The sequence below is a fragment of the Poecilia latipinna genome, unplaced genomic scaffold (genome assembly GCF_001443285.1).
Source record: "Poecilia latipinna isolate Pla-1442-1.1 unplaced genomic scaffold, P_latipinna-1.0 Scaffold458, whole genome shotgun sequence".
Taxonomy (NCBI): Eukaryota; Metazoa; Chordata; class Actinopteri; order Cyprinodontiformes; family Poeciliidae; genus Poecilia; species Poecilia latipinna.
In genome coordinates this window covers 95547-111927 of record NW_015113074.1, presented here as the reverse complement: position 1 = coordinate 111927, position 16381 = coordinate 95547, and the positions used below count along the sequence as shown (strand labels likewise).

The 16381-nt window shown below is 41.1% G+C and overlaps 2 protein-coding genes across 3 annotated transcripts in view; one reads left to right on the top strand and one right to left on the bottom strand.

Annotated features, from left to right (window-relative positions):
* The window catches only part of drosha (drosha ribonuclease III), a 138795-nt gene extending 136439 nt beyond the window's left edge, over positions 1-2356 (top strand). The window contains exon 32 of the mRNA XM_015038954.1: positions 2004-2356. Within this exon, the coding sequence (XP_014894440.1) occupies positions 2004-2140 (137 nt within the window). The 3' untranslated portion in view covers positions 2141-2356. The remainder of the gene's footprint in view (positions 1-2003) is intronic.
* A 4547-nt stretch (positions 2357-6903) lies between these two features.
* The window catches only part of LOC106951417 (cadherin-6-like), a 97466-nt gene continuing 87988 nt past the window's right edge, over positions 6904-16381 (bottom strand). For both annotated transcript variants that reach the window (XM_015038952.1, XM_015038953.1), the window contains 5 exons: positions 14782-14918; positions 12837-12958; positions 10202-10319; positions 9007-9258; positions 6904-7787 (listed from right to left, as the gene is read on the bottom strand). In XM_015038952.1, the coding sequence (XP_014894438.1) occupies positions 7279-7787; positions 9007-9258; positions 10202-10319; positions 12837-12958; positions 14782-14918 (1138 nt within the window). In that variant the 3' untranslated portion in view covers positions 6904-7278. The remainder of the gene's footprint in view (positions 7788-9006; positions 9259-10201; positions 10320-12836; positions 12959-14781; positions 14919-16381) is intronic.

Genomic DNA, 16381 nt, shown 5'->3' with positions numbered 1-16381 from the left:
CCCCTCTCTCTCTCTCTCTCTCTGTCTCCCTCTCTCTCTCTGTCTCCCTCTCTCTCTCTGTCTCTCTCTTTCCCTCTCTCTCTCTGTCTCTCCCTCTCTCTGTGTCTCTCTGTCTCTCCCTCTCTCCCTCTACCACTCTCCCTCTCTCTGTCTCTCTCTCTCCCTCTCCCTCTCTCTCTCCCTCTACCTCTCTCTCTCCCTCTACCTCTCTCTCTACCTCTCTCTCTCCCTCTACCTCTCTCTCTCCCTCTCCCTCTCTCTCTCCCTCTACCTCTCTCTCTTCCTCTCTCTCACCCTCTACCTCTCCCCTCCCCCCACCTGGACTTAAAATGAGTTATTTATCAGCTTCACCTCTCCGATGATGAGATTCGGCTCGCGTTTCGACTCCATGATGAATGGAACAGGCAGCGTTCAGATGTTACTGAAGCTCCAGCGTTATTAGGACCCTCTGAAAAGCCACTGAACTCTCTGAAAAATGCAAAAAGCAGCTCAGACCAGGCCTGAATCTCCCGTTCATTAAAATGTGACATTTTAGAGATGATTTCACAGGACGGCGTGGAAGTCTCTTCACCTGCCTGACCGTGACTTCTGTCTCTTTTTTCTGTATTTTTTCTCCTCTTCTTCATCTGATAATTATCATTGCTGCAGTTAGCCCTTTAGCACATCCTCTCGAGAATGCCACCCCCGCGTTTTCTCTGCACCTAATGAGAACCAGAGCATGTGACAAATCTGCCTGGGGAAACTTTGTCGAAGTTTTCAGAGTCTGCGATGCGGTGCGGAGGGGGCGCGGCTCCTTGTCCTGACCCGGAGAGCTTCCTGTTGGTTCTGTTCTCGCAGGCTTAATGTGTCGTATCGGACTTGGAAACGGCTCCGGCCAAGTTGGCAGCAGGCAGGGAACCCAGATCTGGGTTTTCAGTACTTTGCTGTGGAAAACTACGAGTTTGTGAAGCCAAATCTGCAGCCTTTTCTTTCTGCTTTCGAAAGCCAAGATGGAAACATTCGTCAGCTTTGGAAATGAGCAGATTTGTGCAAAAGTTTAAATGCATCTTTTAAGGGTTTGAACATGCAGTCAGATCAGTTCATTGTGGGGTTAACATGTCACTGCCTCAGGCCACCATACATTTTACTGGACGGTAAATGGTCTCAGAGACAATATTATTGTTTCTGAGACCATTTTAAAGTAATAACAGCTTAATAATTCAAGAACAAATTCTTAAATATCAATAAACTTTAAATTCTAATGAACATTTAAACATATCCTGGATATTTTAAATATCCAGGATATATTAGACAAATGTATCTTTCAAATAAAGGGATAGTTGAGACCAAAACTCCAGACTGAAGAGTTTCATCATCCAGCTTTTGATAAAAAAGAGAAAAATGATCAATCAATCAAATGAAATTTATCATGACTTGGTATCAACTATCCTGGAAAACAATCATTTTTGCATGTTTTAAATTTGTTGATTTGTTTTTATCTGCAATGTATTCATACACATTCATATTTTCTCAACTACATGCTTTTCATTGACCACATAAAATGATCAGATTCTCTGATTTTACTTTTTATAGGTAAATGTTGAGTAAAATGAACTTTGTTCTTTTATTCTACTGACAACATGCCTCCGAAATTACAAGCAGAAATTAATTTAAAATTAGAAATGGTCAAAATAACGAAAAAGATGCAAAGAAACAACACGAATGTTTTACGCGTTCATAAATCAACATTTGGTGGAATAACTGAGGTTTTCAGTGGGTATTTAGAAACTTTTGTATGATTGCATCAGATTCAGCTTTATTGCCTCTAATGTTGTTTTACTTGTAACTGAGCGATCAGATCTCCCAGTTATCAGCCGAAACCAAACAAAACGGATCAATGTAAGGAAATACCAACAAGTGGCCGTTTAGTCGGAACATCTGACCGAAAACGGCTCATTTAAAAACTGTCGCTTCTGTAATCTGTCTTAATTTGCTGACCTCGTCTCTTCTCTCTCTCTTTCCAGATAACTTCCCACAAATGGCTCATCAGAAGCGTTTCATCGAGCGGAAGTACCGCCAGGAGCTGAAGGAGATGCGGCGAGAGCGAGAGCGGCAGGAGAAGGAGACGGACGACGCCGCGGCGGCGGAGGCCAGGAAGTGACGGAGAAGCGTTAGCCAGTCAGGCGAGAGCTAGCGAAGGTTGATGGAGTTAGGGTGAGTCAGGAAGCCACAAATGTCCAGTTTTCTACTATTTGTGTGTGAAAGGTACAAATAAAACGGCAGCAGGACCCACTGAGGTACCAGAACAAGCTAGAATCTATAAGTTTTTATAAGACGGGAGATGTTTAAATAAAACTTTAAAATTATGCTATGAAAATCAGTTTTTTTCTTTCTTATGCAGAAAACCAGGTCAGAATTTACTTTAAACTGTTCCTTTAAAAAAAGACATAAATAAGCTGAATTACTAATTTTATTGGTAACTCTGCACCAGTACAGCTCACTTTAATACACAAAAGCTTCACCATCTGGGTCAAAATCTAGAAAAACAACTTTAATTTTAGTTTAACAACTTATGTAAAATAATTTTTCTATAATTTTTTTCAATATTGGGACCGATACAGATATTGATATCTGTAATTCTGAGACAGAACGGGTAAAGTTGTTCATTTTGCTAACAATGTCACCATCTGTTCCACGTTTGCCACTCATCCACTAATAACCAAAATATTTTTTACCCTCTCACTTGTGATCCAATTGGCTGTCTCACAGATCTTAATTATAGATTGTTTAATTAACAATTTCCCCAGCTCAGACGCCTCTGGATCCAGCCATTTAACAACGGCAGACATATTAATAACTATCTGTGGTGGAGTTGAGTCTTTTTATATTGAGATTCATTGTAGATAAGCTGTACATACCTGAGAGGGCCACAGAGTGTCTGCTGTGTTCGCCTGCAGCTGCTGCCACATTTTTCAAATTAAAGTTTCCATCTTTCACAGAAAACCTCGCAGAGACGGCCTCATTTTAAACATATTTAATATGTCATATAAATATTCAGTACAAAATATCACGGTTTACAAAGCAGAGTGATGAATGGCCGGTCGCGTCGGGCCCCCGAACACTACCACTAGTTCTCGGATTGTTTCTACATAAACAAAACTCAACCACATTGCCACCGACGGAGTTATAGCATAGAAGAGGCGAGGCCCACCGCGTCTGCACATCTACAACCACAGATCTACTGCATCTGGACTTCAGCGTCTCCAACCGTTAGCCTCACACACCAAAAAGAAGAAAAGAAAAACCCCAGTAATGGTGACATGATTGGAAACGGTAAAACAAAACACTTTTCTGTTTACATCCATTTGAGATCTTGAATGGTGCCGCTAAACGGACAAAATCAAGCTGAAAGATACCAGCTAGCTATCCGGCTAATAATTAGCTAGCCTTGAGAATTGAGCAACCCGCAGTGGTGACAAAAACAAGACAACCACTCTACCAGCCTAGACAAAAAGTTTAATGAGTTATCCAGAAGAGTTTTCTGATGACTGTTACTAGCTAATATAGTTAGCTTGCAAATGCTAGTTGCTAACGCAGAAGCTAGTTTGTGAAATGAAATGATATCAGGCTTATGTAGCACTTTTTTTATCCGTCTCAAAGATGCTTTACAATGAAATCAAAGTTTAATAGTTCAGTCGCTTTGCAATGCTAATCATTAGCATGTAGAAGTTAGCTAGCTGCACTAGCATTATGAAGCTAATCCAGTGATTCTTGAGTCAGGTTAGGTTTTTGCTATTTTCAGCTGCCTTACTATGCTAATGATGAACTTGTTGCACTGTCCAACAGCCAGGTAGTCAGTAGAAACAGGTAGTAAGCTGTAAGTTTTTTGTTTTACGCAAGTGCGTAGCTTAATTAGCGTCGAAATGCTAGTAACCAAAGCGGAGGATTAGTTAGTTTAGGCTATTAAATTGTTATTTGTCAACTTTGACGTGTTGGTAATGCTAATAATTATCAGGCATATGTTGGTTAGAACTAAATTCAGAATGTTAATGCTAATGATGCTAACTGTTATTACTGTAATTCAAATCTCCAGCAAGAAAGTGTTGCTGCTTATTAGCTTGCATATTTATAAGTGCCCCCATGCTAATGGTCAACCTACTAGAAGGTTTACTTGATCATAGCGTAAAAATGTAGACAGTGGGATGTGGTCACATACGGTAACATTTTCTTCTTTAAAGCAGCTAATATTTGAAATGCTAGTAGCCAAAGAAGTGGATGGTTATAATCCTTGGGTGGGAATGTAACTTTCTACTTTTATATGTTAAATATAAAAATAACTGGGAACTCTGTAGTAGTAACTAAGTTTTTTTCCAGACTAGAGTAAACTCAAGGGAGCAGGAAATAGCATACTGTAGCTTTTCTGTGAGAAATATAAGCAGCAGCTAATAGCTTCAAAATGCTGGTAGCCATTGTTAAAATCTGTGTCAACTTCTGGGTATCGAATCTAATCATTTGCATTAATAAATTAAACACAATAAACAACGTTGTCTTTGCAGATCCTAACTGTTAGCATTGTTAGCCTGAGTCTAGCAAAGAAAGGTGCAACTCTGTGGGTTCTTGGTCTGAACATGATAGTCGAATAAGCGGACAGAAGGAAATGTTTAGATTTTAGGAGAATGAACCATACAGCTTTCTTCTAAATGTAAGCTAACTGCATGTCTTTACTGAGGATGAAAATTATTGTGTTGCTAACCATGCTAGCTTTTAGCATAGCATTTCTAGCTGAAGAAATGTGAATCTATGTTGGTTTATATTGGTCTATTCATTCTCTCAACTTTTAACAAATTTGAATGTCTACATTTCAGCGTTTGGTAAATCAGCTACAACGGTTTTTAAAGTAAAATTAAATTTTAGAACTCGTGCAAAATATGGCCACCATTTTAATTTTTTAGATTCTGACTCAGGTGGGACGTCGTCGCCTTGTCATTGGTCACCACTGGTTGCTAGGTTATCAGGGTTAGCAATTAGCCATGTGTGATGAACCCTCCTGCTCCACTTATACAGCCTCTGTGACTTTTTCCTGTGCTGATGATTAAATGCTTATCATAGCAACACTGCTTCAGTCTGAAAACTGAAGTTAATAAACAAAACAACATTTTATAGTAACCTCTCAGAGTTTTCCAGCCTCTATCATCAGCCAGCATGTTTAATAGCCGTCACAGACGTGGAGAAGAAAGTAGCTCTTTGGCAATTATGCCATTGTGTTATTTCTGTTCCAAATGTCTAACAAATGTCAGCCTCTTCACAGGTTGGCCTTTCGTTCAAGCGAGGGCAGAGCATGTTGTAGTTCCTCCCCTCTCAGAAACAGACACTGGGCTGAACTCAGAGCTGTTTACTCATCTTCAGAAGGTCTTCGACTAATTCTGTTAATACTGCAGCTTAAGGATCGCTCGCCTTTGTTTTCCAAATCACATTTAAAGCGAACCTCTCGTGTGTCCTCGTCGATGCGCTGACCTTCTCTCCGAGCCGAGGACAATCTTCTGGGTTTAAAAGCCTAATTCTGCGCCGCTCAAAGGTCAGGTGCCCCTTCGATAAGCATCTTTATGGAGGAGGCTGGAGGTCCCGCAGGAAATCAGCTGGGTAAAGCCGAGCGTTTGCTCTGGCTCCACAGCGAGGTACAGTGTATGTAATGAGGCGCGAGGAAGGAAAATACTGGTCCTCTTTGCTTTTTGGCACATTTCTGTTGCACAACTGCTGCTTCTTGGTACAAAATGTCAATTCCAGTATTTGATTTGGAGGCCAGAGACTTTATTTCTGGGAAAAACTATTTTCATTCATTTTAAAAAGTTCAATCTGCATACACCAAAAGAACAGCCACAAAACATTGGCAGGTTAGCAGAAAATTTAGTGGAAGGATAACATGATAGAAATGGTAGGATATTTTTTTAATTAGCTGAAAGAAAATGCCTGGATTTAAATTTTTACAAATCAAGATGGTGGAAAATAGTCACTGGTTGATAGCGCTGTAACTCTTTTTCAGTAAATTGTGTATAACCAAAACTTTCTACCAAGATGAAAAGGGAAGTGATTCAGAACTTCTTTCATTTCTGGTGAAGTCAGCAAGAAGTTTTAACAAGACCAGTATTTTCCTCATTGGATCAGATTAAAACTAAAATAATGTGTGTTGGTAGTTCTTAAACATTCCTCTACTGGGAGGAAATAATCCACCACCTCACAACAAAAACCTCAAAACTGTTTACATTTTACTTTATATCGGGGTGTAGCAGACAGTAGCTGTGTTTCCATCACAAATGTGCGCAAAAATTTGTTGGTTGATGCAAATGCAGTTTCCATTAAATAAGAAACGCGTTAAAAACACACAGCACCATTAGTCTCCTACTTCCTGTTTTCTTTGTCGTTTCCGCCAGTAGTAACATCAGGTTGTTGATCACATGAATCATTGGGTGCAAAAAAAGTGTTTCTATTGCTGTGTTGTGAAATATATAAATTAGTTAAAATATTTAAAAACAATCTGAATCATTTAACAACTCGTAACTTTACAACAAACCACCAAAAAGCCCTGGATGGTGGACTGTTTATTTCATCAATGCCTGTTGTTGCACATTGTACGCAAACCATCGATCGTGTTAGAAGCACTTCACTGCCATCTAGTGGTCAGAGTTCTGACCAATTCTGCATAGCAACTGAAAACCATCTCTTTTTTTAGAAAGTGGTAAATTTATTTTCATAGTCAAAATTTGCACAATCTTTACGACGAATGGAAATGCAGCTACTGCCTCCCGTATCGCTCTGGGGTGAATTAACCTCAGACTGAATTAGTGGGCAGAGATAAAAATCCCTAGAAAAGGAAACTGTACAGCGGACTGTGTCATATTACCGTACGCACACAAGCTAAGATAGAACTCACAATATGCAGCATGTTTTAGTCCCAGAAACACTGAAAAATACATCGGCATATCCGTTGGTCACCAAGCTGCTTGTAGAGTCCGGAAGTCTCAGGCAGCTCCGGGGAAAAATAAAAAACAAATAAAATCCGTTGATATATTCGGGCCTCGTTTGGACCCTGTATACACACAGAAAAATAAAAAAGGAAAAGAAAAAGTCTTCACTGCGTCCCTGCAAAAACGCAACTAACACTGACTGGACACACAAAGCCTACGTCGGGCCACCGGCTGGACGGCGCGGGAACCCGACCTTCACGCCGGCCGCGCCTCCACAGGCCCAAACCGCCTGAAAGTCCGGATTTCACGTCACGCTTCCGTCCGCGTCGGGTTCTTGTTAGGAGTCGCTGTCGTCGTCGCCGCCGTACATGTCCGCCAGCTTCTTGAAGCGCGGCCCCCACTCGCTCAGGTAGTTGTAGTCCTGGTCGCCCTCGGTGGTCACCGACTCCAGCGAGCTGAGCGACTCCGCCACCGAGCCGTTGCCCTCGTAGGCGTAGGTGGCCAGCGAGTCGTACGGCGGCGCCGTGGGGTCGCTGTCGTTGTCCTGCAGGCGCTGGTTGATGAAGTCCCTCACGTCGCCGTTATTGTCCCGGCTGGGCGGCGGCGGCGGCGCCACGGGCCGTCGGACCGGCGGGTAGAAGGTCTCGGGGATGATGTCCCGCCGCTGCTTGCTCTCCTCGATGGCCTCCGGGTTGCGCAGCGTGCCGATATCAAAGGCCTGCGTGTCCTCCTCTCCCCCGCCCTCGTCGTTGTAGCTGACGACGTTGTCCCTGACGTCCTCCTTGGAGATGATCAGAGGCTCCTTCTTCCTCTGGCGCCTCAGGGCGGCGAACAGAACCACGATCACTGCGGCACAAACAAACACCACAAATCAGAGACGTGAAGGCCGCTGACCCTCCACAGGGAACTGTCCATGTTTTCCACTGATGTTCATGGACTTTGTTCAGCACAGCCTGGTAGCACTGCATTATGCATTGTGTCCGCTCAGGGCCACCGTAGCTACATGAAGGAACCATATGGAGCTGGATTCTCTGGGTTCAATCAAAGCCTAATTCTGTCTACATCGTCTTACACTGTAAAAACAAATCTCACCAAGGATTTCCAGTTTAAATATTTTAACTCAAGTAACTTTCAGCAACATATAAAAACTTGTTTTAAGTCAATAATATTGATAAAAAATACCAGATCCACTGGGAAAATGTGAAATAATCTCCCAATGAAACTGGTATTTTTTATCAATGTTAAGGAATTATTGACTTAAAACAAACTCCTATTTCTTGCTGAAAAACTGCTTACAAGTCATTTTTGGTTTAGTTTCAAGTGCAAGTATCTTAATACTCTTTAAATAAGACAAAACTGACTTTTCAGTGAGATATGAGCTTCAAGAATTACTTAATGTTGCTGAAAAACTTCTAGTTCCACTTCGACATTTTCCCCATGAGTGAAATAATCAGCCTGTGGAACTTTATTAATATTAAGGAGTTACTGACTTGCTGAAAAGTTAATTTTAAGATATTTGCAGTGGAAACTAGATAAAAATACTTGGTAGGATTTGTGTTTTTGTAGTGTAACATCTGGACTGAGCAGCAGTTCATCTTTAAGGTTTGAGATCCTGACGGTAAAGGCAGCCGACTAGAAAATAATATTTAATTCAGTTTGAGGTCAAGGTTCAAATCAGTGTTTTTAGGTTTTTAGCCGTCACCTCTGGTCATTTGTTGTTCCAGTAATTTTGCAATAAATTATAATGATGTAGTTTTGAAACCCTTTTCAATAATCCTCTCGGGGACCAGTAAACTGTTTTCTAGATGAGACTTTTTGCTTTTGCGCTGTAGACTTACACATCCTCCTAAAGCTCAGGATTTTAATTTATCTTTATATTTATTAACGTTTGTCACCCTGAAACTCGTTGGTCACAGTCGGCTCAAACTAAATTATGACGGCAGCTGTTGTTCCTGACAATAATCCACCCACCAGAGGAGACGCTTCAAATTAAGAAGTGAAATATGAAACCGCCTCTGAAACACCTGCCAGGGCTCGGACTCCTCCGCGGAGCTCATTAACTCACTGAGCAGGATGACGACGCAGAGCAAGATGGCCACCAGGGCGCCGGTGCTGAGCCCCGCCCTCGCCGTCAGCGCCTCCGGGTTGCACAGCTTCATGTTGCCCTCGCGGTCGCAGGTGCACACCCTGATGGTGAGCGTGTTGGTGCTGCTCTGCACCGGGAACTCCCCGTCCATGATCACCACCGGGACGTGGTACACGCTCTTCTGGAGGCTGTTGTAGCTGTTCCTCCTGGTCAGGATCCAGGCCGTGTTGTCTGGAGACAAACCGGGCCACAGGGTCAGAACCTGCATGCAGGCTGCAGGGCATCACACTACTGACAGAGTCCAGAGTATGTCGGTGGGATTTCATGGGAAATACCGTTATTGTTAGCAAAACAGATCAGCTTGCCAAACATGTTTGTTACATCTGTTGTCTTTCCACTAGAGCAAGTTAGGGCCCAATGTAGAGCAAAAAAAAAAGGTCAATTTCTGCCAAAAATCTCAAACAGAATTTTGACAAATTTTGGAAAAGTCAAAAACTCGCTATAAGAAATCTAGAAATTTTCTAGAAAAAAACTTGGATGTTTCTGAATCTTAAAAGTGGAACATTTTCGACTTTCGTAACTCAGAAATTCCTGCGTTTTTTTGGTAGAAGTTTATAATCCATCTACAACGGCCATAGTGCGCCATCGGACCTTTCAGAATGAGCCGTTTTTATGCGTCCTGTCACTTTAAATCCAAGTAATCTGCTGCTGGTCAAGCCACCAACTGAACTTTTACACTCACACGTGAAAATGGCTGCAAACAGATGCACAACTATATAACCGAGCATCTTTGAAAAGCAGAAGTGGGGCCTCCTGCACAACCAACAAGAATGCAGCAAGTGGTTTCTGGATGGTAAGTCAACAAAACAGTGGTCTTTGATAAAAATGTGCTGGAGCTCAGCTGGGGTTGCTAGGCAACGGCGCTGTGCCTGTAGAATGTCATTGTCAGCTCACTTTCCAGACACTAAAAAATATTAACTTCATGTCAGAAAACAGGTGTTTAAGTGTGTGGACCATATTTAGAAGAAATAGAAACACAAATGAAAGTACAAGAATGTAACAAAAGGTTGTTTTGCAATGTGTTCTGAGATGACTTGTCATGAATTGGCGCTGTGTCAATGAACTGAATCGAAGGTGTGGCCCTCCACATCAGACCCAGAGGTTGGGACCTGACCTTTGTTGTCACGAACGGAGAAGTTGGCCTTCCCGACGGCCTCCGGAGCCAGACTGAAGATGAAGCGATGTCCTCCCAGCGGCTCGTCTGGATCCGTCGCGCTCACGATCTGTATCCTCTGCAGCGAAGGAAACGCAGACGTCAGATGTTAGTGACCCGTTTCTGACCCGTTCAAAACATAACAGCAGCTCTGAATTGGTTGCAACAATGCATGTGAAATTAATATGATTTGACTTGGAAAGTATGAAGAAAGCCTCCATGGATGCGTTCCAGCATTACACACCAGAGGATCCTTGGTGGGTTTCCAGGATGGGGTCATTAAAACAAAAGCACATGTGCAGGAACCGATCCAGGACTTTCCCAACAAATGCGGGGTGTTGATTGGTTGTTTACTGACCCGATTCAGGAGAAAAAACTTTATTTTTATCTCTTTAAAATAAACTGCTGCGCTAAGCTCTACTCTTCTGTATTTTATGGACTCCAATGTTGCTTTTGTCAACTTTTTTTCTAGAATAAATGAGGCCAAAGTAAAATCTGGCCCACTATTAAACAGTCAGATGATGGCCAGGCAGGTTGTAGCACAAACATTAAAATCATTTTAGCAACAGATTTATGATCCGTCAGCAAAGAAAACAGATTAAAACTGTTTTCAAGCTTTAATGACCGTTTTTTAAATGAGTTTTTTTGCTTCAAATTCACAAGTTACACTGAACTGATTCTTACATGACATGTAAAGTAAAAAAATTAAATACTTGAATAGTACCTGTCTGACAACACGAAGTAGGCTTAATAATGTAACTTTTTGTCCAGATGTGGAACATCTTTCAGTCATCTTTAAGACTTTAATGTTCTGGTTCCTACAACGATGGATTAGGGTCATTGTAGATAGAAAAAAGGTGACATTTTCTGCCAAGAACCCCTGAATTTTATAGATTTTATACATTTATAGATTTCTGAGTTTGAAAAGTTAAAGATTTTTGACTTTTTGAAACTCAGAAAAATTTCAAAGGTTGAGAATTTTATACTTTTCAAACTAAAACATTTCAGTTTTTTGTTTTTCTAGAACATTTCAGAAATGAAACTCAACATTTCTGAGGTTTTTTTTTAATGGAAATCTGCACTGGCTTCAGTACGCCGTCATACGATCCTGGGTAAAAAACAAGGAAAATCTCTCCAATCTTGAGAAACTTGTACTGGTCTTAAGAAAAAACTCAAATGTTTCAAAATCTGTAAAAAGTTGCTTGTACACAATAAAAAAATGCTAACCAGCTCTTTGGTGCCTCTTGTGATGTCATCAACCCAAGTAAGCCTCAGAGCAGCTCAAGCGATGGTATTTTTGTTCATCTGCCTTTAATGATGTTTTTTATGCCATCCTACATACTTCCTTACTCAGACATGCCTTACAGTCAGTGTACATTTATTACTAAGAGAAAAATAAAACATTGAATCCTTTCTTTAAAGACTGGTTGTGTCTTATTGCAGCTTTCCATCTTAAAACTAAAGTGTTGATCATCTGAGCTTGTCTCTAGTTTTTGGGATGCAGTTTTTAGCAGCAGGGGTTAAAAAAAGAGGCCATGAGCTTTAAGTCAGGCCTTCATTTATGCACAGGACAATCCTTCATCCCACTGGGTCTCAAACAGCCCTGACAGGCCCGGCCTGCTTCCTACACTGATGTTTTTATACATCATCTTCTCCTGTACAAGGCCAGGTTGTCAAGCCTCCCTTTGTTGCAGACTTCCCGTGTTGCAAACATTTCAACATGCGTGAATCACAATGAAACAGCGAATGGACATAACAGATAAAAGATGGTTTCATCCTTGCAGACAATAAGCGGACATTTTTTTTTTTTTTTTTCAAGCAGCATCAGGAAGACGTGGTTTAGATTTGACCTTCCAGTGTCCAAACTGGCAAATAAAGGCAACTTGAGTTTTAAACTCTAAACTAAAGCCATTAAACTATGTTTTCTTTTTTTAAAATTCAACTCTGGTGCAGCTCCAGAAGCGGGAAGCAGACAATAGAGCAGGGCATTCTGGGTAAATACAGCCAAAACAAACACGCTAGCCTAGCACTAGCATGTTTTACCAACAAGAAATGAGAAATCAGAAAAAAACCTGACACCAATCCACTTTTGTTTACGTTTCATGAAGAAGGAAGTTGTCCTCTGTGTCCTCAGAGGTTTTCATTTTGTTTCCTGCAGTGGTTCTCAATGCAGCGCCCCCACAGGTGAGGAGGGGAACAGGATTTTTAAACGGTTTGGTTTGTTTGACACAAAACGTAACAAATGTTGCAGCTTTGGTTCCCAAACTTGAGTGAGAAAACACTTGTGTTTTCCCACAGTGATCAGTAGCTGCTGGCTTGAGTAGCTGTTAGCTTCAGTAGCTATAACCCACATCACCACACTCAAAGAACTAAAGTTAATAGATATTCCTTTGACTCTACCTTTGATTTCTTTATTCTATTTGAAAAAGAGAGGGTTTTTTTCAGGACCTGGGATGTGGAACAAGCATCTAGTCCTTTTAAAACACATGTGACAGACTTGCAAATTCTCTCTGAGGTCTGCTAATTGGACACCTAATCCTAGCGGTGAGGTCCGGATGAAACCATGGCGATGGCTTTATGCGGCGTAATAACTGACCTGATTAGCCTTGGCGTTCTCACACACAAACGTCTCGTAATTGGTGGCAAATGTTGGAGCGTTGTCGTTGACGTCCAGCACTCTGATGTATACAGGCACACGGCTTATCTGTCGCGGGTTGTCTGGGAAACACAAAGGTGGACACAGTGACTTCACACGGATAATTATTCCTTCACACAAGTGTGGGGCTGAACACGTGTGAGGCTTTGGCTGCGTTTCCAGGCAACCGCTTATATCTAAATCAAATTATGTGTATATAAATAAATAATGGGTTTGAAAAAAAACAAACACTATGCAACAACAAATAACAGCCTCTACTGTTTCAACCTGTTGGTGTAAGACTTTAAATGTGAAATCTGCGCAGAAGTTTGAAGCGTTTCAATCACAATAAGCGAAAATGAAACACATTAACTTATTATAGCTGCAACTTCAAAGTAATAGCTGTAATTACTGTAATTGAAAAACAGAAAACTGAAGTTTGCTGAAAAATTAATTTACTTTTGAAATTTACCCCCAACAGATTCTAAAAGTCAAACTAATTTTAATTTCAGATATGATTACGATTTCGCTTATAAGTGAGGGAAGCTACACAAAACATCCTGGTTGATCCAGAGTCTCTGTGGAGGAATCTCATCTCGGCAGAAACGGTTTTAATTCAGCAAAATTGTTTCACGTGTCGTCAGTCCAGATTTTAAGTTGCTTCACACCATTAATTTGTAAATAAAAACACCTGAATAATCTGGTCTTTATTCAGGCGCCCAATGTAATTAAATCCAAGCTACTCTCTCAATTTCACCTGCCAAAGAGACAACCCCTTCATTTAACACTACGTTACCCATGATGCATCTGCTTGTTTTTGTAGTTTCAATCTGGAGTTAGTTTCTGTGCTTTGGTGGCTGTGAGGCATAGAAGCCGCCACCACAGATCAGGAACTGCCATCTGCTACCAATCATTCATTAACCATGTGTGTGTGTGTGTGTGTGGTGTGTGTGAGACCTGTGTGTGTTTCTGTCATACAAATACACACAGAAACACCTCAGCATCTGTAGCCTCATCTACCATGCACCTTCTCAGGGCAGTATAATCAAAGTGCAAACACGTCCAACTTGATGCTTTGTTGACGTGTGGAAACATTTGGTTTGACCCCTGACCCTCCCAGATGGTCTTCTGTCGCCTCCTGGATCTTGGAGTAATTTTGGTGGACAGTCCAGTCCTGGTGAGGCTCCATCTGAGTCCCAACAACTTTCTTTCCCTCTGTTGTTGAATTTCTTTAGCTCAGGGTGTGGTGTGTTGTTTTTTGGGATCTTAAGCTCTGATTTAAGATCCCAAACTACTTTTTCAGAAAAAGCAGGTTGGTTTGGGTAAAGTGAAAACAGAAAAAATCTGTAGCTGCCAAAATACAAAACTTTACCAAGTATTTCTGTTTAGTTTCTAGTACAAATATCTTAGTGCACTTGAAATTAACTTTCAGGTAACTTTGCAGCAAGATAAAGGAGCTTGTTTTAAGTCAACAATTCCTTAATATCTGTTTTTAAAAAGTACTAGTTCCACTGGCAGATTATTTAAATTAAAACACTGGAATAATGTCACTGGAGCTACTATTTTTTTCAACATTCAGCAATTATTCACTTAAAACAAGCTCCAATATCTTGTTTGTCAGTTTTCTCTTATTTCAGATATTTGCACTACAAACTAAACCAAAACTATTTGGTAATGTTTTGTGTTTTTGCAGTGCAGTGGAGCAAACGCCTCTTCACAGCCCTGAGTTAGAGGCAGACACCAGGTAAATCAGGCCTCTTTATTCAGATTTCCACCATACAAGTGCCACTCACATTTGGATGACGAACAGTATTTGCCAGCCAGCGCTTCACTTCAACATCCAAAGATCCAAAAACCCAATTTGGCGGTCAGAATGCAGGGCTGCAGAACCGTCTGCTGTACTTACTGAACTCTGTGGCGATGACGGAGATGTTGTGCCAGGCGTTCTCCTCTCTGTCCAGCTCCCGGAGGATGAACACAGAGCCGTTTCCTGCATGGACGTTGAACACTCGGTCCATGTCTGTCCGCCGGTCGATGGTGTACCTGCACCAAACACACAGAGGGATGAACGTTTGTGGAGGTGGCGGTGTGTTTGTCTGGAGCGGTCGCTTTAGAGGAAATAAGGGGAGGGAGATCAGGTACGTCTGGGTGAAAGACTGAACCGGCCTACCTGTGATGCCAGAGTGAGACCTACTAAAGGCTCTATTCAAGTCTGAAAGTGCTTAAAGTTTCCTTGAGCAGGTTAGGATGGACGTATGGTCTATACAAAACACGGCTAATACATTCGTTGTGCAAAATCATTCTTGCATAATCATAATTTATTCAGAATGAGCTATTTTTGTGCCTCTTGGCACTATAAATCTAATTAAGCTGACGTTTGTCACGTCCTGTAACTCAACGTTTACACTCACGTGAAAATGGCTGCAAACAGATGCGCATTTATGCAACCGTACATCTTTGAAGAGCAGAAGTGGAGCCTCCTGCACAACCAACAACAATCTAGCAAGTGGTTTCTGGATGGTAAGTCAACAACAAAACTCTGGTCTTTTCCAGCAGCCATTGTACAGCTCATTCAGCGGTAAACCCAGCTGACCAATCGTGCTGGAACTCTGCCCGAGTTGCTAGGTAACGGGTAGAACTACTTTGGTTGCTAGGTAACAGGCAGTGCCTGCTGATTTGTGACGTTACACTTTGGAAGTTTTTGAAACGGCTCATTTTCCAAACACCAAAAAACATTAACTTACTGCCAAAATCAAGTTTTTTTTAAGTGGTTTGTTTTTAGAAGCGATAGAAACCCAAAAGGAAGAACTAAAATGTTAAAATGTGAATTTTGCATCATTGGTCCTCTACATATATATTGCTGGGCCTGGGCTTTCTTGTTCCAACAAGGAATTACAAATGAGAAAATATTTTCAAAAAGTGTTTTTTTATTTCAATCATCCTTTCTATGAGTTATGCAATGGAATATCAGGGCTGCCAGAAGTTTCAATTAATTACCAGAATACAGTTTTTGAATTAGCAGATGCAAAGATGCAATTTTACCAGAAGGACATTTTGGATTCTAAGAAGAAAAATAATTTTAATGCTTTCATAGAGTTATAAAGATCTGATATGTTTGTGAAGTTCTTTCCTCGAAATCCAAAGTCCTGCTACTGGTATTAGTTGGCAATTTTATTCTTTGAATAAAGAAGAAAAACTGTAACCTGTCCCTGGACTTCAAAGTCTAAATAAATAAAGTTGTCAATCAAAATGGCCCCATGAGGCGCGCTGACGCTTCTCTAAACTATGGAAACACAATAAATCCTGATTTTCCAAAACTTAAATCTTTAAAAACAAAATATTTTATCACCCAGCCCTAATTATTTCATGTAAAGTAAATTATTCAGTTAGAAAATGACACACAACCGTCAGTATCCTGTTATTTAAAGTAGGGCTGAAACGATTCCTCGAATGATTCGAGTACCTCGATTACTAAAATTCCTCGAGGAAAATTTACCTGCCTCGAA